This window comes from Rhinolophus sinicus, linkage group LG05, assembly GCF_036562045.2.
Source record: "Rhinolophus sinicus isolate RSC01 linkage group LG05, ASM3656204v1, whole genome shotgun sequence".
Classification (NCBI taxonomy): domain Eukaryota; kingdom Metazoa; phylum Chordata; class Mammalia; order Chiroptera; family Rhinolophidae; genus Rhinolophus; species Rhinolophus sinicus.
In genome coordinates this window covers 18177364-18204964 of record NC_133755.1, presented here as the reverse complement: position 1 = coordinate 18204964, position 27601 = coordinate 18177364, and the positions used below count along the sequence as shown (strand labels likewise).

Genomic DNA, 27601 nt, shown 5'->3' with positions numbered 1-27601 from the left:
TAGGTACTGAATGTTCCATATTATAGTCAAAACTGAAAGAAAAATATCCAAAATATATAAAGAACTCATACAACTCAATAGCAAAGAAACAAATAATCCAATTTAAAAATGGGCAGAGGATCTGAATAGACATTTTTCCAAAGAAGACATACAGATGGCCAACAAGTACATGAAAAGATGTTCTATATTACTAATCATCAGGGAAATGCAAATCAAAACCACAATGTGATATTATGTCACACTTGTTAGAATGACTATTATTAAAAAGATAAAAACATAGTAAGTATTGGTGAGGATGTGGAGAAAAAGGAACCCTCATACACTGTTGGGAATGTAAATTGGTGCAGCCACTGTGGAAAACAGTATGGAGGTTCCTCAAAATACTAAAAATAGAACTACCTTACGATCCAGCAATTCCTCTCCTGGGTATTTATCTGAGGGAAACAAAAAAACTAACTGGAAAAGATATGTTCACTTCTATGTTCATTGCAGCATTTTTACAATAATCAAGATATGGAAACAACCTAAGTGTCCATCAATGGATGAAGGGATAAAGAAAATGTGGAATTTTCACACCATTTTCATTCCAATTTTCATAACATGGAATATTATTCAGCCATAAAAAAAGAAGGAAATCTTGACATTTACAACATGGGTGGTCGTAGAGGGTTTCATTTATTTCTAAGTGAAATAAGTCAGACAGACAAAGACAAATACCATATGATCTCATTTATTTGGGAATCTCAAAACCAAAAAAAACAAAAAAGCTCTTTGATACAGAAAACAGATTGGTGGTTACCAGAGGCAGGTGGTGGGAAGGCGGGTAAAATAGGTAAAAAGGGTCAAAAGTTACAAACTTCCAGTTATAAAATAAACAGGTCCTGGGGGTATATAGTACAGCACGTGACTATAGCTAACAATACTGTATTGCATATTTGAAAGTTGCTAAGAGAACAGATCTTAAAACTTCTCATTAGGAAAAAAAAATGAGGGATGGCTAGTTAGCTCAGTTGGTTAGAGTGCACTGCTGGTGGCCCCAAGGTTGCCGGTTCGATCCCCACATGGGCCATTGTGAGCTTCACCCTCCTAAAAAAAATTGAGAGAAGGCAGTGGTTATTCTCCCAGTCTGCCTACTCCCACCACTCTGAGAGTGCACTGTCCTATCCTCTTTCTGTCAATAAATTCACCATTTGCTCAGCAAAAAAATAAAGAAAAATGAGAGAAAACTGATTGTCAAAGAAAGTAGCATAGTATGGTTTAAAGATCCTTGCAATGGAATCATAAGACCTGAATTAAAGTTAGGCTCAGCCACCAAACAGCTCTGTGCGTGTTGATAGGCCATTACTGTTTTGAATTCTCACTTTCTCCCTGAAAACAGAGATGATGCTAAGGCCTTCCCTAACATCTTACAAATGTATTGTGAAGCTCAAATATAATATAATCAGTTCTTGATTATTCATGATGATAGGAATGTGAAAGAAACATGAGCACCAAAACCCAAAAATAGTAGATAAATTAAAATTTTTAATAATTGATTCCAGAATATATTTTTGTATGCTGATTTATCTTTCTAATTATATTTTCCTTAAGATAAAATTAATTCCATTTGTATTTCTTTAACCTATACCAGCAGATGGCAGGAAGAAGTAGCCTAGATAATTACAGCGTGGTGACAGAAGTCATTTTGAAGTTTAAAATTTACTAAAATTAATTGGCAAAATAGAAAATAAAATATTGGTTTTGTAGTTATTTGTCACTTCATACTTTGTCTTCTTCACTGAATTAAAAAGTTTTCCATCAGGAACTTTGATAAATGCGTTAGTCTCAGCAATTCCCTTTCTGCTCCATTTTTCTGCATCTTGATTTTCCCACATACCTTATATGCCATCCTAAATAGTCCAATCCACATTCCCTAATCCCCTATACATATATATTTCTTCTGCTCTCTCCTTTTGCAGCTTTTAGTTCCAAAATTATCTCATTCTGTACCTTCCTGTCCAGGCTTCTATTCTTTCTCAGGGCTTTTCTCAGTTGGGAGCAAGAAGGTATATATACATGTATATATATGTATATAGGTATATATACATACATACGTGTATATATGTATATACACGTATATAGGTATATATACATGCACGTATGTATATATACATATATGTGTGTATATATTTACATGTATATATATACATATATATACATTAGAAGATGACCTTTTCATTTTAATATATTTTTAGTATTTTGATCTATACACCTCTCCTGACACCTCTTTACTCAATCTTTTGTATCCCACAGTTTAGGAATGAAGAAGGATGTGGCCCCTTTTTGTCCCCATTATTCTGACCACATTCCTGGTTTACTTTTCTCCTTGGGTTACAATCCCACACAGCTCTTTTGCCCTGCTCTCACCTCACTGTATGATTTATTACGTACATAGGCATCTGTCATCCCAATTATCTATATCAAATATCTATATCTATGGTATAGACCATTCATTCAAAATAAATTTACTTTGACCATGTTGGAGTAACTAGTAGCAGACCTACCTCCCCACCACAAACAATTAGAAAATGGGACACATATGGGACAAAAATATATGAAGCAGTTGTTTCAGATACTGAACAAAAGGAGTGTTATCCAGAAGAGAAAGGAAACAAAGTGAGTCCTGGAGGCACATTACTGGCCATGGTACAGAGAGGAAGAACTCGAGGAAATCATGGCAGTATCAGTGAGTTGAGAAAACTGAGTTCATAGTTTAGGGAGACTAAGGGGGCTAGAATTTGGGGGAATACATACTGGAGAGGAAAGAGCTAATCAGGGAAAGGTCCAGAAATCTGCACGTGTCCCCTTGGGTCTGTTACTAAATACTAAATGGGCATACATAGAAAGAAACTTCACAAACCTTGGCAACTACTGGAGAGCTGTAAGCTGAACATTTCCCAGAAATTACACGGGAATGGGAGGTGTTCTATCCAGCCAGAGATATTATTGAACCCCTGGAGCATTCGGTAGAGCTCCCAGAAGGACACGACTTAGTAGAAGAGGTCGCCCTTAAGGAAAGGCTACTCTAAACTCCCCTAACAAATCTCAAAAACAATCTTCAAAGAATCAGATAGATCCAGATATTACTTAACTGCCTAAAAAAAAACAAAGTTCAACCCTTTGGGAAAACACAACAAAATTAAGACACTCAATGATGTAACATTTGTAATATTCAGCATCCAATCAAAAATCATTAATCAGAAAAACGTGATCTACACACAAGAAAAAAAGTCAATCAAAACTGCAAAGAAATGACAAGAATGGGGGAATTAGCAGAAAGGGATTTTTTAAAAGTGTCATTATAAATACCCTCAGTGATTTAAAGAAAACCATAAACATAGCGAGAAGAAAAGTAGAAGATGTATAAAACAACCAAACAGAGGCTTAAGAAATAAAAAAATGCAATATCTGAAATGAAAGAGTCACTTAATGGGCTTATCAGTAGAGTAGACATTACAGAAGAAAGGATCCATATACCTGACGATAGAGATTATCTAAATTGAAGCACAGAGAAAAAAATGACTAAACAAAATACACAGAACCTCAGTCATGTGACAGCCGTGGCCTACCATATGTGTAATTGTAGTCTAAGAAGAAAAACACCGTGGGAGAGGCACAAAAAGTATTTGAAGAAATAATGGCTGGAAATTTTTCAAATTTTTTGATAACTATAAATGTCTTGCTCTAAGCATTTCAATGAACCCTAAGCAGGATAAGCATAATGTAAACCACATCAAAGTACATTGTAATCAAATTCCTGCAAACCAATTATAAACAGAAACTCTTAAAATCATCCAGAGGGAAAGAGCACACATTACATATAGGGGAGCAAAGATTGATTACAGACTTCTTGTCAGAAACAATGCAAGCCAGAAAAAGTTAAATGAAATCTTTAAACTGCTTGGAAAATAAACTGTCAACTTAGAAATCTATATCCTTCAAATATGAAGGAGAAATAAAGACAGAAAAACAATACCTGTGAGAACTTATCACCAGAAACTTGCACTACAATAAACATTGAAGAAAGTTCTTTACATGGAATCACAGTGATACTAGGTGGAAACTCAGATCCACCCAAAGGAATGAAGAGTCCCAGAAATGGTAAATATCATATCTAGGTGACTACAAAGGCTTTTTTTCCTTCATTTCTTAATTTGTTAAAAGGGCAATTGACAGTGAAATAATAATAACAGTGTTGCAAGGTTTATATCACGTGGAACTAAAACGCATGACTAAGAGCATGAGGTTAGGGACAGGAAATGGAAGCCTACTACTGTAAATTATATTTATAGATAAACTGGCATCGTAACGTTTGAAAAGAAACTAATTAACTTCAAGATGCTTATTGTAAATCTTAGATCACTTTTTTTTTTTTTTAAGATTTTTTATTGGGGAAGGGGAACAGTGTGTACTTCCAGGACTTTTTTTTCCCAAGTCAAGTTGTTGTCCTTTCAGTCTTAGTTGTGGAGGGCGCAGCTCAGCTCCAGGTTGCTAGTTGCCCGTTGCTAGTTGCAGAGGGCGCAGCCCACCATCCCTTGGAGGGAGTCGAACCGGCAACTTTGTGGTTGAAAGCCCACTGGCCCATATGGGAATTGAACCAGCAGGCTTCGGAGTTAGGAGCACGGAGCTCCAACCGCCTGAGCCACCGGGCTGGCCCAGATCACTTTTTAAAAATAGAAAAAAGTGATAGAGTTGATAACACACCAAAGTGAAAAAGAAATGAAGTACAATTAATCCAAAACAAGACAGGGAAAGAAGAAATAAATGAGTATTATAATGTCAGGCAGTGATATTGCTATGAAGAGAATTGTTGGGGGGGAAGGGGGCGGCCGGTTAGCTCAGTTGGTTGGAGCGTGGTGCTCTTAACAAGGTTGCTGGTTCGATCCCTGCATGGGCCACTCACTGTGAGCTGCGCCCTCCACAAGTAGATTGAAACAACTACTTGACTTGGAGCTGATGGGTCCTGGAAAAACACACTTAAATAAATAAAAGTTTAAAAAAATAAATTGGGAAGCCATACTCCGTGAATGTTCTCACATTTCTATATGATCGAGACTCTCTGAGCTCAGATGACTAGCACCTGGGTGAAAGAATGAATGGCAAATAAACCCTGGAAGTCACAGACCTCTGGACAGATTTAGAGACTTCTCCCTTGGACATAATTACTTACTTGCTAGGGATTGTAAACCTAGAGACCCCTCCCCCCCAAGAGGATTTGTTTAATTACAAAGAGAAGGTCAATAGGCCCTGTTCCCCTCGCCCCTCCCCCTTCCCCAGCCACACCCCCGAGGGGCGGAGGATCAGCAGCTGTGTCAGCTGTCTATATATAAACTACAGAAATCCATCATTTCGAGGTTTCTCTCATCATGTCACTCTGTGGGGACAGGGACATAGAGAACTAACTAATGCAGTTATGAGTAATTAAAAGGCTGTCTCTGATCCAGAAACCTAGTGTTTCTCGTCAGAATTAATGAATACTTAGCAGAAATTAATACAGTGAGGGGGATCTCCTGTAAGATGGCTGGGAAGACCTCTCTGAGGAGGTAACATTTGAGCAGAGGTGTGAATGAAGTAAGCCATGTAAGACCATCACATGGGAGAAAACCAAAATGTACTCATCTCTACTGGCTCTCCCAGTGCCCAGCACACTTTTTCACACATTAGCAAAATTTAGATCAATAAGGGTCAAAGCTATGACACTGAAAGGCTGGCCACTTCTGGATGGAAGAGTATTATTTATTCTGTAAGTTCAAGAGTGGCTACCTCAAACAAAATGACTTTTTAACCCAGACCTATTAGCTAGGAAAAGATATGGGCTAGAAATCAAAATCAGTTAAGAACTGTTTAAAGCATAATGTGTGTTTCATTCTCTTAAATAAATCATATATATATCTGCAAATTTAGAGTTTGGAAGCACAGAATGACATTTTAGTTGGGAGGCTAAGTTCTTTCTACAGAGGTAGAAATAGATATCACTAACTAGGTTTGGAAATTACCCTCATCCTTGTAAATGTGACATACACAAATACTGAGAACAGATCTAGTTGAAGAGTGCAGGCAGTAGGAATAATAAATGGGCATAATGAATGTTAATTGGGTAATAACTAATAGTACGATCCCTGTTATAAAGTCATACAGTGTGTCAGAAGCTTGCAGCCAGAAGAAAAAAGGATGGAATGCAAAAGCCAAAAAGCATCATATCCTTGACTTTGAGCTGGAGCCAGTATTAGCGTGACCTTTTTGGTTTAATCGCTGCTCATCCCTGTTTCACCAGGTCATTCCTTCCTTTGCTATGAATCATCTCTGAGAATCTGTAACAAGCACGTCATTGTCAAGAAGTTAAAAGCAATTGATAAGTTGTTCTGCTAACATCTGTCAGTGAAATAACTCGGAGCACAAAGCCCAGGCATTTAAGGAGTTGACAAGTATTATTAAACCTGTTTTGCAAGAGAAGAAGCTGGTTCAAAGAGGGGAAAGCTGTCAAAGGTGATACAATCAGTAAGTGGCTCAGGCCTCCTGCCTGGCACACCTGGGCTCTAACCCTGTGGCCTCTCGTGGCCCAGGACGGTGTCGCCATCTCTCCACTGGTGTTCCCTTATGTCCAGCTTTCAAATGTGGATTTTTTGAAGCTACAAATGTCTTAAATTCAAATATCTTTCTTGTGATTGTTTTTCTCTGTTTGGGTTTTCTCCCTCATTCAGAAATTTACACTATTTCAATGTTTTCAATGGTAGCAACAATGCATTTCTACCAGAACTGCTTCCTTTTTTTCTTCTTTGAGCACTTTGTCTTTGGCACCCCTTCTAGATGTCATGTTTGAATTGAGGCGAATCCCAGTGATGCTTTCATCCAGGGGAAGGCGCTTCATGCAGGTCCCTTCTTAAACTTGACCTTAACTTCATGGTTTCATTAAAAAGATAGGAAAGCCTAATTCAAAGTAAATTAGGATTTAGAATTCGGAAATGCTTTTCTGCCTGTTTGTAACTTTCTAGTGGCTCTCCACTTTCCATTCTCTGATTCATCTACTTTTTTAAAAAATTAAATAAGCAATAAACTGTCTTAGTCTGGGTTCAACAGAAAGCAAGAGCACAAGACAAAGGCTTAAGTGAGCGTACTTTATTCAGAACTCTGACCCAGAGAGCAGAGTACGGGACAGGGAAAGCGAAGCTCGGACGTGGGAAGAACGTAGACAAGATGCTTGATATGTGCCAGCTGGCCACCCCTACAGGCAACTGGTTGCTCAATCCTGCATGACAGCCTGAAGAACCATAACCAAGAGACAGAAACCCTGGAGTGGGAAGAGAGTGGCCGTGGGCAAGGTGCTGTTAGCACCTGCAAGAAGCCAGCTGGAGCCCAAGAAGAACCAGGGGCTGGAAAAAGATGCAGGGAGGCCAGAGTGTGACAAGTGGTGTCCCCTTATAATAAATAGATTCTTGTTGCACATACCTCCATGCATAAGTATATAAAGTAAAACAAACTTTTGCTCTCTGCTCTTCTCATGGAGATTTCTCATGAACATTTCATTTTCTATGCATTTACATGTCCTCTGAGAACATATACATATATCACTTGCCTTTTTAAAAAAACATGAATCAAATCATACTAATCTTGTTCTGTAACTTGTTTTTCTTTTTTTACTAATGTATTACTTGCATCAAAGTTAGGATTTAAAAAAAAAAAAACACCACTCATTTTAATGTTTTAAAAGACTGACAAAAAGTGATAGGCAGAGGGAGTCTAGACCAATTGGAACTGAGGCAGCCGTAAGAAAAACGAACACAATGCAATGGTTTGGCATCATAAAGGAAATGACTCAAATGAAATTTCACAAGTCTTCATGTTTAAATAATATATTTAAGCACAAAATATCAAAAATACAAAAGTATGAATTTTCCCCCTTAGGTTTATAACAAACTCTCAAAACTCTGTTTAATGCATTTACTTTTTATAAGGCTTCTCTGCTTAGCAGCACATGCTATACAGGTCTTTTTGATACAAATCCCTTAGGATTGCTGACCCAACAGCATATCATTTTGCAAGTCAATTTGCCCTGTAGGAGGTACACTGGAAAACACTGATTTAACATGTGTTGAATTAATACATGAAGGGATGACAGTATGAGTCCTAGTTACAGTTCTTGCTTATAGGAAAGGAATGCTGCTTATATTGGGATGTAGTGGGTACGGTCTGGTAAAACATGGACTTGTTATTGCCTGACAATTGAACCGGCATCCCTGCCAGTCTCCTCCTCCTTCCCATTCATCAACACTTCCACGTCCTTGATTCAGAAGAATGGAAGCTACACAGCGGAGACGTGGGAAAGAGATGCAGGAGAGGAAAAATGATTTTCCCTCTACCTTTCTGAATTCTTGGCTGAGACCCGTCTGAAAAAACAGATTAACAAGAGAAAAACCAACAGAAGTTTATTAACATGTATCCCTCAGGTGTATGTGGGAGAAACCCAGGAAAAAATGAGTAACTCCCCAAGGTGACTTCAAATTCACCCTTAAAATAGCATCTTAATGGGGAAAAGGGAGGGGGAAGTAGACCTGGTAAGGGAGAGTCAATGACTTTTAGGAAAGATGAATGGGCCCTTAGAATAGATGGGAGGTATGACAGCTGTGGCAGTGTCTCTCTGGGTGTGGTGTGGACTTCTGGTCTCTCCTGTGACAAGAGTCAATGTTCCCTGGTTGATAAAACATCTGGGGAGGGGATTTATGGCAGTTGAGTTCCTTTTGGAGGGTCTGTCTTTAAGTGGAGTTCAGAGAAAGCCTGTCCCCATTTTGTCATTTCTCAAGTGCCTACAACTCAAAATCACCAATTATCAAAACAGTGTATTTTGGGTGGCATGTCCTGAACTCCTACCATCATATTTTGGGGTGGCATATTCTGCTACCCTTCAGAGAAAAGGGGAGACTTACAAAGATTTGTTCAGTAAGCAAGAGTGTTCACCCCATGCTAAGTGACTACAGACTATAAGGTATGATAGATCAAATGGGGAACACAACAGACGGGGTCCCTGCCCTCATGCAAGGAAAGTCTACAACTGAGGGAAGAAAGATAAAAGTAGGGCAAAGATGCAGAAGGAAAAGAAAGGAAAATAGTAGCATTCCAAAGGAGTGGGGAATTTCAGTGATGGCTAAATTAGCACAGAGCTTGTGTTAATATAAGTTGTTTAAATCCCAACCATCTGCTACCACATCCAACACATACACGCTGTACCCCTGATTTCACTCCTCCCCCACATCCAGATACATCCCGATAATAATCTGGTGATACATTTTTCATGATTTCCCACAGTTGATAATAAAAAATACACTTGATTCAAACCAGTGGATTGTGACCCAGATCTAAGTGTAAATATAGTGGAAGTCGTAAGTTTCTTTAGTGACAGTCTTACTAATTAAGTTATTTGGCCTGTTTTTAGCCACATTGGCTGTTTCTTTCTTTTTAAGGTTGTTATGAGCATTGTTTGTAGCAGCATCAATAAGCCAAGAATTCACACAGTTACTCAATCACACAGATTACTCATCATTGCCTGTTCATAACAGAATCCTAAAATGTTTAAGATTTCTGATGCAAATCAAAATCTCATCATCACTTGTCATTGCTAAATTAAATGACAGGATAATAACATTACATTAAAACCATTTTTCTCTTGATTGAGTACCTTTTTCAGAAGTGAACCTCGTAGATGTATATTTTTTCATCAGTACTATAAACGCATTTAGAATCCAAGATAAAAATAGAATGGAAAAGGGGAGGAGTGGAGTGGGATGTTTTCAAATTATCGATGAGTCTCTTTTGAATCTCAGAGAACCGTATTTGACAGTGCCCTGCTAGGAATGGAGTAGTTGAGCTCAATTTATTGAGACTTTTAGAACTCCAGAAAGGAGGTTCACAGGTTGAACTTGGTGTTTATTGACACAATCATACGTCCTCGTCATCAGTCACATGGCATCCCATTGCAAACAGGCTGTTGGCATTGTTCTGTTACTCTAATAAGATACTGGTTTCAGCTAGATCACAGCCTACGTAGGAAATGAATAGAAATTTCTAATCTGCTAAAACAGAGTAGGTTCTCAGTCTACTTACTGTTGTGAACTCTCTTGTCCTTTCTTTTCTGTCTAAAGCGAATGAACCTTTTGGGTCACACCTGCCATCGCTTCATCTGCTCCATCTGGCCCTTGGCTGACTTCTTCGTGGCCAACCTGTCCTCATGCCACTGAGCCCATCTTCTTCACTTGCTCTTCCACCCAGAACTCCCTTTCCATTTCAAAGTCTTCTGTCCTTCAAAGATTTTGTTTCCTCACATCTTCCATCTTTACTTGAAAATCATATACTGGAGCAAACCTATTACTCTCACTTTTTGACTCATTTAATACTATCCTCATTAGGCTGGAACATACCAGTAATAACATGTCAGTAAAAATCCTTAGCTCTTAGAGAAGTTGATGAAGGGTTAGACTGAAACAAGATTGACAATAGTTGAATCTGAGTTATGGGTATAGCGGAAATCAGTATACTATTTTCTCTAGTTTTGTATGTTTAGAGTTTTCGACAGTAAAAATTGAAACTAAACTTAGCTCTTTAGAATCCATTTTTTTCAAACGGGTACGTCTTTGGAGACAGTACATGAAATGGGTAATACACACGGTGTATTAGGATGAAAACTTGATCCTGCCATCTAAATTCCCCATCCCCACGCTGCCCACAAGGAAACCACGATTCTTTAGTGCCTGGAATTGTAACTTCTCTCTTCCCCTTAGGTCCTGAAGTGATTACCGGAATCCCGGTAGACTTCCTGCTTCTTATGAAAGTGACCAGATAAACCCAAACAGAAACACACATTAACTTGGTTCCATTGATTAAGTCCCACTGTGACTAAACCTCTATGCTGGGCATTGGGAAGGGGGAATATGAAGATACTTCCTTCTGACAGTTCCCCCAGATGGAAAACAGAGACACCCATGAACAAGCCTGATGCAGTGCAGACACTAGGACCTGGCACAGAGCTACCTACAGGGGTGCAGGTGTGGGGCAGTGGGGGACAGGAATTCTGTCAGGCAGAGGGATTCTGGAAAGGGACGCAAACTACTGAATGTCACCTTAAAGAAAAAGGGACTCTTGCCTGCGTCTGCTCGCAGTCTGGTTGCTAAGGCTAGAGCGCCATCAGATAACCTTGCTCTCTCTTCTGAATAACTTCAATTGATTGCAGTTACCAAGGTGCTTTTTTGTCCTTCTCTTTTTAAATTATGATAGTCTTACTCCTCGTTTGCCAAAAACTGGAGAAACCATCCATGGACATAAGTTTTTCATTGGCTTTGGAGGGAAAGGTGCCAACCAGTGTGTCCAAGCTGCTCGGCTCGGAGCAAGGACTGCCATGGTGTGCAAGGTGAGTGTCAAGTTCAGTGGAGAGGATTCTGAAGGTACGAATCTGGTTTTAAGACTTGAGTTCATTGTTGTTGTTTTTAACTACTTTCAAGTGAACAATTCAGTGGCATTTAGTACATTCATAATATTGTACAACCACCCTTTCTACCTAGTTCCAGAACATTTCCATCATTCCAAAATAAAACTCCTTACCATTAAACAGTTTTTTCTCCCCATTTCCTCCTCCCCGCAGCCCTTGGCAACCAGCAGACTGCATCCTGTCTCTGCGGATTTATCTTTTCTGGATATTTCCTATATATGGAATCATATGTGACATTTTGTGTCTGGCTTCTTACACTTCGCATAATGTTTTCAAGGTTCATCTACCTTACAGCAGGTATCAGTACTTCCTTTTGTGGCTGAATAATATTCTATCACATATGCCACAATCTGTTTATCTAATCATCTGTGGATGGACAGTTGGCTGTTTCCACCTGTTGGCTCTTGTGAACAGTGCTGCTATAAACACGTATGTACGTGTACTTGTGGGAATGGTTGTTTTCAATTCTTTTAGAAGTTCATTGCTTTTAAAGATTTAAATAAGAGAGCGCCATTTTCCTTGGCATTTATAGGAGCTTCTACCTCACTGAACCCTGTGGGAAGTGGCAGGCCTCAACTAACTTCATGTTGCACTGGCTGAGTTGCATGAGTTGGTAACTAGAAGGTGAGCAGTGAGGAGAGTAGCCTATTCCGATGGGTTTCTCTGTACAACTTCCAAACAACAGCATGAGTCATCCTGTTTTGAGCAGGTTTCACTGCAGCAACACAGCTTTGGGAAGTTATGAGACCAAGATATTTCCTCATCTCTAAGTTCTTTTCTTCTAATGCTGTATCTTGGGTCAGAAAGGAAACTGGGCCTTAATGTACTGCATGTAACTGATCTTTGGGCATAGTTCTGTTTTCAGGTATATAAAGAAATGAGGTGTAAAATACAGTATTCCTATTTCCATCCTACTGAAATTATTTGAAAATAAATCAAACAAAATTGGCTGCCAAAGGTTCAACTTTTGCATCTTTAATGAAATGTTAAGATGCTTTCATTACTGGTATAACAGGAAAGGTAGTTTATTTATTTTAGGATGGTGTAAACTGGGTCTGCACCTTCCTAAAAGAAAAATGTAAGAAGTTTAAAAGAATGAGCTCTCTCCTGTCAACTGGGTAGATTTTACCAAAATTTCTCTGAAATGTCACTTCCGATTGCATACAGCACTTTTCTCTCCATGGGAGTCTTTAAATGATGCACAAACTATACAATTATCATTTCATCTACTAATGAACTGTAGCTTTATTTCTGATTTATGATTAACATGATATAGTTCTCATCTGGCTATTTGGTCAAAAATATCACATGAAGTACAGATTCAGAATAAGAAACCCCCATTTGCTAAGGGTGAGCTCTCGATAGGTTTAAAACATCAATTAATCCACAGTTAATTACTGATGACCTATGATGCGCTAGGAATTATGGGGCTTGGAGAGGGAGCTGATTAAAAATGTTAGGCCTGACCCATCCTATACTTGATTAGAAACTCAGGGTTTGGAGAGTAATCAGATGGTGCTGACTTAAGGGGGTTTGGGAACTGGAAAGAGGTATCATTTCCTGCCTGGGAAAAGCTGGACAGAGAACTGGTACTGGAAGCAAGGTGCCAAGAATGGCTACCCTGAGGAGAGGGGAGAGCCCTACAGCTGGAGCTGCTAAGAGAGAGATTAGAAACCCCCTCCTGGAAGCTTTATAAAAGCTATTCATGTAGCCATTAGAGTCAAAATTGGATGTCCCCTGGGATCTCATCCAATGCTGAAGATTTTGAGATTGGTTTTATTTTAGGTCTGTTGAATTTGAGACAGGGAGAGAAATGCAAAATCGAAATATTTGCATTGTGGAACTGAACTTGGGAAATGAATCATGAAACCGTAAGAGTGGATATGAGAGGAATAGAAGGCAGAGGGCTGTATTTGGGGAAATTTTCCAGTTAGGAGGGTGATTAAAGCAAAAGTGCTATTTCTCTTATTCTGGTATGTGTATGGTGGTTTACGTCAGCACCTGCACAATGTTGAAAGTTCTTTATCTCTACTACGCCGTCAATTTAGTCATCTAGTGTTTAGCCCCACAGTGAAATTTAACCTGGATGTCTGGACAGAGAGGAAAAGAAAACATAGTTTGAGCTAAAGCCTATACAGGGTTACTTTGCTTTGATAACCCGGGACCTTTACACGTGGCTTTATTTAAGCTTAAGCAAATTGCATAATATTCTTAGACTTCTTAACAAGAAAAAGAAAATCTCTTTTATAGTGGAAGTTATTGCTACTACCCATTAATCGTGGTATTTCTTTCCATTGTGAAATATATTTTTATCAAGCACATTAGCCAAACTGCTTTATAGCAGTTTGTTAAAGATGACAAATTCCAAGTAGCGACCAAAAATCATTAAATTACTCAAGATAAAAATGAACAGATGGAACAAAAGAAAAACAGATAGAAAATTTCCTCTGGTTTTCTTAGCAACATTAACTTCTACTGCTGCCCTAAACAAACTAAAATTTAAGCTCTCATGAAGTAAGACTGTTTGATGGCACATGCAAAACATCTTACATTAAGCTAAGGAGAAATATCTCTCAAGATATTGTGGCAAGGACTAGTAAGAGTCCATCAATACACGTACAGTGAAATGTGTGTGATGAAACACGTCAAGTAGTTAAGAGTTGTACAGTCAGTATTCAACTGAGTCATGGGCCAAGGCTAATTGGACACGATACATTGAGATGAAAAATCCAGGCAGACATCACAGAAAATGAAAGTCTTCTTGGCAGGGCAAAGGGCCTGTTGGGACACTTTTCATAGGACTTCACCTGATTTAAGTGTCTCTTCTTCCTCAATTCCAAATGTTAGAAGAGGAGGGTATTTCTGATCAAAAACTGCAGCTCAGGAGCACCATGGTAGACAAAGGGCTCACCTTGAGTGGCCACTATGATCCCAGAGGCCCTGCTTCTTGTGCAGGTGGAAGGAAGCCACAAGCAGACATGGACCCAAATGACCCAGATCGAAAATCAACAAACTGAGAAGGCCTTCCGGAAATTACCTGGTCTTGCTTCCTTCAAATGTTAGACTATCTAATTCTAAACCAATACAAGTAGCGGTTTGTTTTCCTTTCAGAATGGCCAGGTAGGAAGTTCTGTGACAGAGGCAGTACGTTAGAGCAGGGCTACTCAAAGTCTGGTCCTCAGGCCAGGCGGTAAACTGTCACTGGTCTGGACAATACAGAAATTGAGAGCAAAAAGAAATATTTATAGCAATTTGATAGAGTAATTTTATAGCTGTTGAATATAATAGTAATAAATTAGGCCTTGTATTTTCTAAGACTCTTTTCATTTCATTATTATATTTTACAAAATTATTAATCCGCAAATGGATTGAAAATGAAAAAAAAAAACATCCCGAGGCTTCACCACAGATAGCTTGAAAAGTAGTATATTAAAGTACCTATCATCTTAACCAAGAGAGCGCCTTCTATGTTAAATTTATCTTGGGACAATCAAGTAATCATGTGCTGAGATTTGAATTTTCAAAGATCAAAAATTAGTCACCAGACCTTTCCAGGTAATATACAATGAAGTGAAATCTGTCCTTTCCTGAACTCTGTTGAAAGACCACTGGTTAAAACCTAGTTGGCTGTGTCGACTGGAAATCCTGGCCACATATCCAAACACGGGGGAGCCTCCGGCTCTAACCAAATAAATAAAATATGCCTCCTAAAGGAAGAACAGAAGAAATAACTGGATTACAAACCCACCACCACTCTCAGATAAGCAGGCCTGATCATGCTGACTGTAACATTAACTTTGTATAAAGGCCATTATTAAGGTAAACACCCATTTATCTAGGATTCAAACAACCAGCAAGCTTAAACAACTGGAATTTTATGTATTTTTCTTTCATCTTCTATAATAAAGCCACAAATGACAAGTTAAAAAGTGAATGTGAGGGATTTAGTCAAAAAACCAACTGCTGGATTTTGTTACAGGACAACAAATGTAGCTGAGTCTCCCAAACCTGCTGTTCATTTTGACCCTCAGGCACTGAAAAGTCAAAAAAATGCTTAAATCACAAAGATTAAACTATATTCAGCTTAGGTTTGGTGTTAATTATATTTTCACATATTCTGTGAAATCAGGAACCTGTTTTAACATATATAACATTTTCAGCTGAATATTCCATTGCATGTGACCTCGGGTAAGATACCTTGTTCCTCTTAGGTTTTATTTATCTCAAATATACGCTGTCGGGTGGAATTACGAGATGTTTCCTGACATTCAAGGATTCTAAGCAGCCCGTTCCTCAACCATTTTGAAATAGATGTTTATTATGATGGTGCTGACTCCACATTAGGTTGTTGGCTCTGGATGTGGAAGCCCCTGACTGGCCCTCCCTCCACGCAAAGAGAAGCCTCCCAGTGGTAAGAGTGGAGGAAGCGCCTCAGTCCCCTTAGCTGGAGAAATGAATGTTCTTGCTCCTGATACACGCAGCCCTTGTTTTCCATGAGCGTAATTCCCATCTCACTGTACAGGTGAATGGTCCGATACAGTAGCTACCAGCCCCGTGTGGCTATTTTGATTTAAATTAAATCTAAAATAAAATTATAAATTAAAATTAAATTAAAAATTGAGTTCCTCCATCACACTGGCTGCATTTCGAGTGTATGTATTGGGGAGCACAGATACAGGACATTTCATCATGATAGAAAGTTCTGTTCAACAGTGCTGCTCTGAAATATTCAGGGTGGAGCTGAGCCCAGCATTTCCTTAAGAGCATCTGGGGTTCTGGGAGTTGCTTTAGCTTAGGTGTGCGTGGCTGTCACAGTTGCTGATGACCTGACATCTTTCACGTGGAACAGGCACACGGACAGGCTACCTCAAACTGTGTGGTTTTCCCAGAATCTTTCTGCCCAGAAGTACTTCACTGCTGCAACCAAAAGCGCAGGAAAGTGCCTTTAAGAGGACTATTAGAAACAAAACCTTGGATAGAACCTTTCTGCAGCCACAACTAGAATAGTATGGGTGCTTGTAATCATGTCCCTTTAAGAATGATAAATAGGCCCAAAGAAAATGAATAGACAGGCAAGTATTTGATCAAAGGTGATGAAATACTTACAGAACACCTTTAATGCAGAAGGCTTAAAGGGGGATAAAGGTATGCTAAGCTACAGTCTCCAATACGCTTTTAGGAAGACTAGACTTTAAGGAAGATGGTTTAGGAAAACAATATAAGATGGTATTCAATTGAATGTTTAATTATATAGTATCATTAGGAATGCTGTAGGGGTTCTGGAAATAAGATTAACAAAGGGTAGACTAGGGAAGGTAGGCCTTAAGCCGATGCTTGAAAAACAGGTACAGTTTGATTAAGTGGAGGACAGAGGAAAGAACTTCTACGTTCTCACACTCGTAAGCGAGAGCAAGAAAATAGACATGAATATACTGAACTCACACTGTTTTAACACAGTCAAATGATAATGTCAAGTTAATCGTGCTTCTACTGACCACTCTGAAAAACAGAAATCCAACTATTTTTGCTAAGTACGAGTTTTAGAAAGATAGAAGCAAAAGAAGCAAAGGGAAACAGGCCTGGGCCATATCCAAATGAGACTGGAGTCAGCCAACACAAGCCAAAGAAATAATTTTCTTGGGCTTTACCTTTCCTCGGTCCCCGTGCAGGACCCTGACGGGCCCGTCGGCCCCAGCAGATGCTGCAGGTCACACTTCTCGTGCTCGTACTTAGTCGACTTACCTCCCTAGTACCAGGCAGGACTGGGCCCTCCCTCTGCATTTCTTCCACACAGACAAAGCTTACAGACACTTCCTCACCTGCAACCAGTGGTCCTCAAACTGGAGGCTACTCATTGTAATCACCTGGGAAGCTTTCTATGGTTCCCACCTACAGAGGGGTTGATTGAATGGGTCTGAAGTGTGACCTGGGCATCAGGACGTTTATAAGCTCCTCAGGAGAGACTAATAAGCAGCCATGGTTGAGAACTACTGGTTTCCTGCCTGCCAAAGATAACTGACGCCAGTCCTACCCTACAGCCTGGCTAAGATGGAACAATTGGCGGCAAAATGTAGCTTGGTAATGGCAGAACTGAAATCACATTCCAGGTTTCCTGACGCCCCTGTGCACCATTTGCCTCATGGCCAAGATACTTACAGTTTTCATATTAACTTGATAGCCAGTGTGTAATGGGAAACATAAGGAAGCCTCCAAAGATTCCCATGCAGATTCCTTTATAACAGTTGATATTATTGTAAAGGCCTTTCATTTGTTTCAGTCACGGTGATTTTCAAGATATTTGCACTCAGCTCCCAGTGGCAGGCAATGAAGGACATCTTTGCATGGAGTCTACTCCTTGGACTTCTGGTTATCAATTTCCAGTTACTGGGGAAGAGATTTAACCTTGGGTCAGAAGTAAGCAAAGGAGAGTGGAAGGTGTTCACTTCTTCAACCTAGTAAAAAATAAACCCAGGAGAATAAATGAATGCGTAAGAAGCTTTGAGGGTGAAGAAATGGGGAAGATGGTGTTCTGTTAGTGTAATATTGCACATGTCACCTGTGCAACTGCAGAAAGAAAAAGAGGATCGTTTTAAATAGGACCTAGATTTCCATTGCTGTTTGTCCACATTTTGATATGTGATTTAGACCTACTTAAAGCTTAAACATTATTCCCAAGGCACAGATACCCTCCCCCTTGGCTATCTCATTCTCATGAAAGTAACGGGATACATAGAACACTATTAGTTGCCACAAACCATTCATGGAAGTGCTATGTTTTTTATTAGAATAGTAGAAATACGGTCTCATTTTAAAAATAATTTCATGCACCCATATGTTTGCTTCCATGATCAAATGCTCTTCTGTTTGAAAATAGGAAGCAACAGGAAGAACAGGGAGAGTCGGAGAACCAGGTGGGCACAGAAGTAGTTTATAAGACTGAATCTAAGCAGCAGTAGCCCTGCCCTTCCTCCACAAGAAGCAGCCTGATGTTGACGATGATGATGATAGCACCAAACCCTTACTTAATCCTTTGCCCATTTAAACGTGCTTTCTTTCATGCATAGTATTTTATTTTATCCTCACAGCAAAGTTACTGTAACTTTCCAGATAAGGACACTGAGTCCTAGAGAGTTAAAATGGCTTGCCAAAATCACACAGCTAGTGTGAAGGCGCTTTCATGACACAAAGGAAAATACTGTCTTCCCATTCGTAGGCTTTTCATCACTTCTTTTATTATATGTTGTAATGTATCACTACAACCTAAATGTAAAGTTAAAGGAGCTAGAGCTGACTTCTCTGAATCCTCAGCAGTGTTGTTACTTTTCCATTATTTTTTAGTTACCAGATCTTTATTTTTGACAAGGGAACATCAAAGATGGCAAAAGCAAAGTATTTTGTTCCACTTCTCACTTAATAAGAGTTTAAAGGCCAGCCAACAGACTTGCCAGGAAATCACTATTAGAATAAACCTGGACCGTAACCATCACCAGGGGATCCAGCCATCAGGTGATGCTCTGAGCAGGACGAAGGCGGCCCCTGCTACAGCCTCTCAGGTACGACTGCAGCGAGCTTGCAAGTGCAGGTCCCCTGCGCACAATATCCCTGCCATGGACGCCTCTGTGCACATGACCTCCACCTGGTCTTATGGCTGCCTCCGTATGTCTTATTGCCCTCTGATACTATCAGTTTCTTGAGGGCAGAGTTGCATGTTGTTTTGGTTTCCTCCTCCCCTCCAACAATTCTTCCTAATCCCTGCACCACTTCCTAATGTTTACATCATCACCACCATGTATCACCTTACACAGAGTTTGCCTGTACGAGTATAAAACCAACAGGAAAGGGGAGAGAAGTTTCTGTGCTCAAATTTGTATCAGGCGCCACATGCCAAGGGATGGCCTCTTCTTAATCCCCACAACATTACTACTGAACATCTTGATTGCTCATGGGAGAGAGTTAAATAATATTTTAAAAAAAAAAAAGATGAGAGAACAAAGAATGTATTTCTGGTATGAATCTTTGACCAAAGAAATAGGATACTTTGGCACTTACCTAGTAGATAAATGGCCAGCCTTCCATGAAGGAAACCTTTGGTGGATGGTCCTTCCAGGGAACTCTCCTCACAGCAATGCTTTGTCGTGGACGCTCTTGTAGAGATAGAAATTCTGCTAATAAAAAATTATTATATACTGTTTGACATTATTGTCTATTCAGCATTTCAGCCAGAAAAGGAGCCCAGGAAAAAGTGTTCTCTGAGGAGGAAGGTATCAGAAGTGACATTTAAATCGGGGGTCAGCAAACATGGCCCTTGGGGCAAGTCTTGCCTACTACGTATTTTTGTAAATAATAAAAAAAAAGTAAAAAAAGTTTTATTGGAACACAGCTACATCCATTTGTTGACAGTTTTTCTTTGGCTGCTGCAATGACAGAGGTGAACTGTTGCAAAAGAGACCATATGGTTCACAATATCTAAAATATTACTTATCTTGGTCTTTATAGGAAAAAAAAAAAAAAAACCAACCTCTGATCTAGACAGTCCAAAAGCTCACCAGGAAATTTTATTTTCACTCATTGAGGATCATGGCTCAAGTAAATCTTTCGGTTTCTATCTTTTGAAATATCCAGAGAGGAACAATTTTTTGTGGAAGGGCAGAACACAGTAGGAGCGGCTGAGACCTAAATAGACACATAATCCATTGACGTAGTGCTCACCTGCAGGACAGAAAAATAGAAGTACAATTCAAGAGTGGCAAGCCTCAAGACCTCCGGGGGCCGAGCAGGTCACATACATTGCAGTGGGCCAGGTGGGGCGGTAGGGAACCAGAGAGTATGTGCCCATCTTTGGGGCAGTGCCAGCGAGGTTGCCTTGCAGGAATGTTGGCCCAGTGTTACCAGAACCTCTGAATTTTCAGGACCTCCAGAAAATCTGTTTGTTTTTGTGAAATCTAATATTGAGATGTTGACAACTGGTTAAAACTAAAAATAAAAACAGGAGGACCTTCACACAAAAACCTGCCCATGGATGTTTATAGCAGCTTTATTCATAATTGCCAAAATTTGGAAGCAACCAAGATGTCCCTCAGTGGTGAATGGATAAATAAACTGGTACATCCATACCGGAGAATGTTATTCAGCGCTAAAAAGCAATGAGCCAACAAGCTACAAAAAGACATGGAAGAACCTTAGGTACATATTGATAAGTGAAGGAAGTCAGTTTGGAAAGGCTACATACTGTATGATTCCAACTAGATGACATTCTGACAAAGACAAAACTATAGAGACAGTGAAAAGGTCAGTAGTTGCGAGGAACTAAGGGGCACAGAGTGATGAATAGGCAGGGCACCAAGGATTTTTAGGCCCGTGAAACCATCTGTGTGATAATATAATGGTGGATACATGTCTATACATTTGTCAAAACCCATAGAATGTACCACATCAGAATGAACCCGAATGTAAACCATAGAGTTTGACTGGTAACGATATGTCAACATAAGTTCATTGAGTGTAACAACTGTGCCACCCTAATCGTGTTCTCTATGAACAGTGGGTTCCAAAGCAAAACCTGAAGTATCATGACCAGAATGGATGCTAGGATGCAAAAACAACCAAATTCCACTATACCAAGTTATCAAGGGCTTTTTAAAATTCCCTCCTCTGTGCCCTCCGCGTCAGGGTCAGGGGAAAAGACCAGATTCTAAACCACCAGGCAGGTCATTACAAAGATGCTGTCATTTACAATGAAGTAACCAACAACTGAGATGCTTCATAAATATTGCAGGTTGGTGGCGGTGGGCAGCTCTGGTCAGTGGGAATTTCCACGTGAACAGATCAAAACCGAGAATGAACCTATAGAACTTGTGTCAGTTATTAAGTGCCTCCCATTTTAGGCAGGCTTTCAGTGGAACATTAATATATAACAATTCTTTGGGCTAAATTCAAGTCTAGCGACTTACATTAAGAAGATTAATTAGTTAATGTTTATAAATTACTGTGCAGATATGCCCTTTTAAAATGCTAAGTATTCTGAAAACTACATTGTAGCATTTTACTAAATATAAAAGAACTAATGTTCATCATTTCTTTGGTACAGGTTGGCAAAGATTCTTTTGGCAATGACTATATAGAAAACTTAAAACAGAATGATATTTCTACAGGTAAAATTTCATCTCTTTTAAAGTTGGCTTTTATAACATTCTTCTATGATCTGTTTACAAGGAAAGTTGAATGTAGAATAGAATTATTAGATCCTCCCCTGGTGGCCAGAGAATTTTTATGCGCAGCTTTGTGTAGTCTTGCTTGAATAGCCTATGGTTCATTCTTCCACGTACATTCTTCCAGATGGGAATAAAACAATCGGAGGTTACAAACCTTCATCTCATGGAAATGTTTCAAAAGCAAGTGACAAGAAAAAACAGGTGCTATATCCACAAAAGGTATTTTAAGAAAAGTCATTGAGTATCATAGCTGGAGACGACCTTAGAAACTACTGAGGCTGACGCTATCATTTCACAAAAGAGAAAACCAAAGCCCAAGGAGGCTCTGAATTTGTCCGGGAGCACACAGCTACCGTGTTTCCCCGAAAATAAGACCTAGCCGGACACTCAGCTATAATGCATCTTTTGAAACAAAAATTAATATAAGACCCGTTCTTATATTATATTATGTTAGATAAGACCAGGTCTTATAGTAAAATAAGACCAGGTCTTATATTAATTTTTGCTCCAAAAAGACGCATTAGAGCTGATTGTCCGGCTAGGTCTTATTTTCGGGGAAACACAGTAGTTGGAGCTGGAGCTGGGACTAGAACACAGGTCTTCGCCAAGGCTGCCTGATCAGCATTTCCACTTACATGCCAGGCCATAATTCTTCATGAGAAGCAAGGCTTATGAGAATGAAAACAACCAAATGAGTTCATTTTATAGGTTTGACCTTTAGTCTTTCATCTCAAGTCTGTCTTTTCTTTCACTGAAGAAATATGGTGGTGTTGAAAAATGCATATGTACAATGCATGATACCACTATGGATTTGGATAATTTGGGGAAACTAGAAGTGCTGTGGTTTGCCGGGTTGTTTATTAGTATGTAGAGAAAAGGTGCAACTAAGTGTAAAGATGTATTTTCTTCATTTTGTATAAGTGAGGAGTATAAATTAGCATTAACTACTTATTTCTTTTTTATCATTCCAGATGGTTAAAGGTTAAAAAGTTTTCTAAGGATTAGTGGTGCATTGAAATTGTTACAGTAAATTATCCATGCCAGGCTGTATATATGTGATTGTAAATTCTTTTTTCCTTTTAGAATTTGCATATCAGACTGAAGATGCTGCTACAGGAACTGCTTCTATAATTGTTAATAAAGAAGGTATGTTTTGCATATCAGAGTGTCATTTCATAAAACAGTTCATTTCCAGAACTAGAGCAGAAACATCAATTTTTACCATAATCCCATGGATATGTCACCATACCCACCATTCCAAAGCCGAAAGTGTGATCTTTCCAATCTAAATATAAGTGTTTCCCTTTATACTTCCCAAGTTGATCATTCAAATATAAAATTGTCCATCCAATGCATACAGCATTATAGTTGCCTCAAAATAATATTTCTATCCTATAACATCCCATTACCCTTCATGTGAATACAGAACTGATATTTGTCTCTCACAGCAGTAAAGTATTCATCTGTCATTTCAGTTACACTAGATAAATAAATGTAAATAGGTGCAAAAGAAAGTTGATGAATCATATTTATAGAATATTTACTGAGCAAATGGCAGCAACTAATTACTTCTAACTTACCGTTAGTGTTCAATTTTGTCTGCTCTTTCAACAGCAATCAAATCTCAAAAGTCTATATATACAGGGAGGAGGGGGGTTCACACAGCGTGAGGGATATAAATGATAAACGTCTAAGTATTACTTTGTGTTGTACACCTGAAACTAATAAACACACACACACACACACACACACACACACACAAAAACAGACAGAAAAGAATAAAAAGGAGGAAAAAGAATGTATTACTTATTCAAAAATAAAATCGATTAAAACAAGTATATTTATATATTTAAAACATAAAAAAAAAAGTCTATATATACAACTAAGTCTGTCACAAGGCCTTGGAATCTTTGAAACCAGTAACATCCCTTTACCCTCAAGTAAAGTTGTCATAATTTCTGCCAACTATTGTAAACGTGAAAACACCTACATAAGATTTTTAACATCAGAATTAATATTCAGGACTAAGCATTTCATGGGGCCCCTAGGACAGAACCTAGTGCATTCTGGGCAATCAGTGAGCACTGGGTTAAATTCGGATTTGTCACAATATGTCTTTAATTTATAATGCAGCTTCATAAGATCATTTCTCACAGAAGACACAGTATTTTTAGCTCTATTGTAGTGATCCCAAAGTTGCAATAACAACAACAAAAACGTATTCCACTTAAAGACAGTAGATACAGTTTTTATTCTAACAAGACAGTCTGTGTTCGTTATTTTAAGCTACCTCGTGATTATTGCTGCCAACAGCAGCTCCTTCCCTTCCTTAAACCTTTTTTGTGTGTGTTCTGGGGATATCTTCGAGATCTGTTTCTTCCTTATCTCTGTACAAAACACAGCATGTTCGTGTAAAGACATAATTTAATACTGTGTATTGAGTGCCTATTATGGTGGACTTTGTCTGGTTTATAGTGTGTGGTAATGCCCTCGAGAGTATAGACTGTAGTAGAAGAGCTAACACAAATACCCAGACAGGTGACAATCAGCTCCTTTCAATGAAGGAGTGAGTAGCAAGGTAACATAAGGAGTTCCGTTTTGACAAGTTAAAGTTGAGACATGAACGAGCTGGCCACATGGCACTGTCCACCAGACAGCTGTGTCTTGGGCTTGTGGCTCATCAGCCAAGGCCAGGCCAGAAATTTAGACTTGGGAGTCAGCAACCCAGAAGCAGCAGCTGACTCTAGCAGAGAGAATGAGGTCACTGAAGGAGGAGGGGAAGGAGATATGCTGTCTTTCAGTGTGTGGGGACTTTGAATTTTTCCAGCACCGAGGTTGGGTTTATGCTGACCCATCCCCACTTTATTAAGTCCTCCTTGCGGCCAACAAACACATCTGTGGTAAGATGATAGGCTAGCATGTGTTCTGTGTTCAGAGGGAATTTTAGGTCATGTCTATACAAGAGAAGCACTAGCGGCCTGGGGCACAAAACATGATTGCTGCAACGCATCCCTCTAGATCAGTGCCGTCCAATAGAAATAAAATCCAAGCCATGTCCGTAACTTTGAATTTTCTATCAGCCACATTTTAAAAAGTAAACAGACACAGGTAAAATTCATCTTCATATATTCACTTAACCGAGTATGTCCAAAATATCCTTTCAACACATAATCAAAAAGTTCTTAAAAACTAATGATATTTTACCTTCTTTTCTTTGTATTCAGTCTGTGAAATCTGCTCTGTATTGTACAATGAAAGCATATCTCAAATTAGACCAGACACATGTCAAGGGTTCAACAGCCACAAGTGGTTTGTGTTCAGGAGAAAATGCACCACCACACCTCCCGCCTTTAGTCAGAGTGTCGAGAGGGGGTCCAAGTGATGAGTGTGTAAGATTCTGTAGTCCTGCTTCTGTTTGATCTGGTACAGTCGAAGCCAAATAACTCTTCTCTCTACCTTAAGTCATTTAGTACAATTTTCCATCATTAGATATTATAAAATGTGTTTTGATTTACAAAGTCACTTTTCAGAATACCCTAGGGTACTCCTGGAACTGACTGCATACTACAGAGCATTCGTTTTTAGCACTAGGCAAGTTTATCCCTGTTTATACTCATTATCACATCTGTCATTTAGGATTAAGAATCTTTACCACATACATTGTACCATTTATTTCCCATAAAAGAAAAATTTTAAGTATGTTATATGCCATTTCTCAGCTAATATTCTTTGTATATAAGAATACTGGGAGGGAAAGAATATTGATAAAGAAATCATTTTTAGATTTTGCTCAAAATGATTAGAACACTGACTCTTACAGAGATATTGTAAAAGAAGATACACAAGGAATGTGAAATTTAACCTGAATGGCCTAGAAATGTTAAAGTTAATATTTACAACACATTTTATATAATGACTTTATAAGAATGACTGTAACATTGCAGAATATCATTGTTTGGCTTGACTTTATTTTAATATAAATACGCAGAAATTCTTTATAGGCCAGAATATCATCGTTATAGTGGCTGGAGCAAATTTACTGCTGAATACCAAAGACCTGAGGGAGGCCGCCCATGTCATTAGAAGAGCCAAAGTCATGATCTGCCAGCTAGAAGTAACTCCAGCAACTTCTCTGGAGGCCCTAAGAATGGCTCACAGCAATGGAGGTAATTTTACGTATTTGTCATTCTTTCTCTAAAAGCTTTCATCACTGTCTTAATTAAAGTTCACCTTTTCAGCAAAGCAACACACTTTCTCTAGTAAAATATTCTTTCTCCCATCTGAGATTCACTCTCTTCTTCTACTTCTTGATAATGTTAGAAAACAAATAGGGTTAAAATAACATGAGTAGCATTTCTGCTATCCCGCAAGAAATCTCCACTCTAGTTAGCAAAAATAATACAAGTAGTAACTAGAATCTCTCAATCAGCCCATTGTCCCAGATAACCTCTAGGTAGTGGAATAATTTCCATTCTGAGAAGCAGAGGCAGCACGTCCTGTATAATCACTGCCCAAGTACATTTTGATAAACATCTCTAGGAATTGAAGATTAGTGCTTTCTCCTTTTTGTAAAACTTTTCTATAAACAACAAAAGATTATTTATATGTAATATTTTCTATGCTGTCAACGTCCTTTAAACAGCTCTTTTGTTTTGTTTGATCTTTGATTTTGGAAATTTTCAAACATATAAAAACAGGCAGAATCTAAAAAAAAACAAAATAAACAAACAAACAAAACAAAAAAAGAGGTTCATAGAAACTGAGAACAAAGGGATGGTTACCAGAGGGGTGGGGGTGGGGGGATGGGTGGAAAAGGTGAAGGGGAATATAGTCAACAATATTGTAATAAATTTGTACGGTGACTACGAGATAATGACTAGAATTAGTGGGGTGACCACACTGTATGGTATAAAAATGTTGAATCATTATATTGTACACCTGAAAATAACATAACTAATATAATACTGTATACCAACTATACTTAATTTTTTTTTAAAAGAAAAACAAGCAAAAGCAGGCAGAATTTTCCAATAAAACCCATCACCCAGCTTCAACAATTATCAACCCTTGGCTAATTTTCATTCATCTGTTCTCCCACCCACTCCCCCTCTCCCACCCTCAGCAAATACCAGACTTTGAAAAATCCAAATAGTTTCTTTCAGTTTGTTGCTTTTTTACCATTGACCTGTGGGGAGAGCATCTTCTGAGTTAGAAGCCCATTTCTGATCGTTTGTTAGCTTTGTGATCTTTGCAGAATTAACTGATTTTTCTGAGCCTTGTCTGTTAAATGCATATAGAAATACTTCCCTACAGAATTGTTCTAAGAATGGAATAAAATATAGCAAGCTGGTATAGAGAATTTCAGTAAACCCCAATTTTCTTCCCTCTTTGGATTAAAATTTGGATAATATCCTCATCTCAGTACCATTTGGTCAAAACAATAAATGAATACAAATAAAAACTAGCCACCCTCTGACCATGGCTGCTTCTTGATATTACACTAATAGTTCTGTGATTTATATTAAGAACATAGAGAACCACAGTGACTTTTCCAGGTAGAACTTTATCATCAAGATACAAAACTAAAAAAAGAAAAAAAGCAGTAAGAGTGTGTATGTGTCTGTGTCTGTGTCTGTATAAGTGATTTCTCCCAAGGTGTACAGTGTTTTACTACTTAGCAATAAGTGGAAAATATGTTACTGAAATGATTTTGTGGAGAATTTTTAAATGTATGTCATGATGTAACAAATTTTCCTCATGGCAAAACAATATGCCATGGCAAATTCTCAGACATTGAATGTATTTTTAGTGAACTCGAAGCTGTCAGAAAGCATTCTGAGCCCAAACCCATAGGTTCCGTCTTCTCAGAGTGTGACAG

At 38.7% G+C, this 27601-nt stretch overlaps 1 protein-coding gene and 2 long non-coding RNA genes across 9 annotated transcripts in view; 1 reads left to right on the top strand and 2 right to left on the bottom strand.

The window, feature by feature from the left end:
- The window catches only part of RBKS (ribokinase), an 81447-nt gene that overhangs the window by 9500 nt on the left and 44346 nt on the right, over positions 1–27601 (top strand). For 6 of the 7 annotated variants that reach the window (XR_012496287.1, XR_012496288.1, XM_019735338.2 and 3 more), the window contains exons 2-5: positions 11302–11434; positions 21600–21663; positions 22807–22869; positions 25725–25889. Coding sequence is in view for 5 of the 7 variants with exons in the window: in XM_019735338.2 (XP_019590897.1) it covers positions 11302–11434; positions 21600–21663; positions 22807–22869; positions 25725–25889 (425 nt within the window). In the remaining 2 variants the exon portion in view is untranslated. Of the gene's footprint in view, positions 1–6313; positions 6538–11301; positions 11435–21599; positions 21664–22806; positions 22870–25724; positions 25890–27601 lie in introns of all 7 variants that reach the window. The other variant, XM_019735342.2, reaches the window with a different exon arrangement.
- Positions 287–21033, bottom strand: LOC141571521 (uncharacterized). The gene is made up of 3 exons (XR_012496289.1): positions 19562–21033; positions 17669–17964; positions 287–1086 (listed from the first exon to the last, which is right to left on the bottom strand). It is a non-coding gene; the product is annotated as an uncharacterized LOC141571521 (long non-coding RNA).
- Positions 22876–27601, bottom strand: part of LOC141571522 (uncharacterized) — a 41923-nt gene continuing 37197 nt past the window's right edge. The window contains exon 6 of the long non-coding RNA XR_012496290.1: positions 22876–23444. This is a non-coding gene — a long non-coding RNA (uncharacterized LOC141571522). The remainder of the gene's footprint in view (positions 23445–27601) is intronic.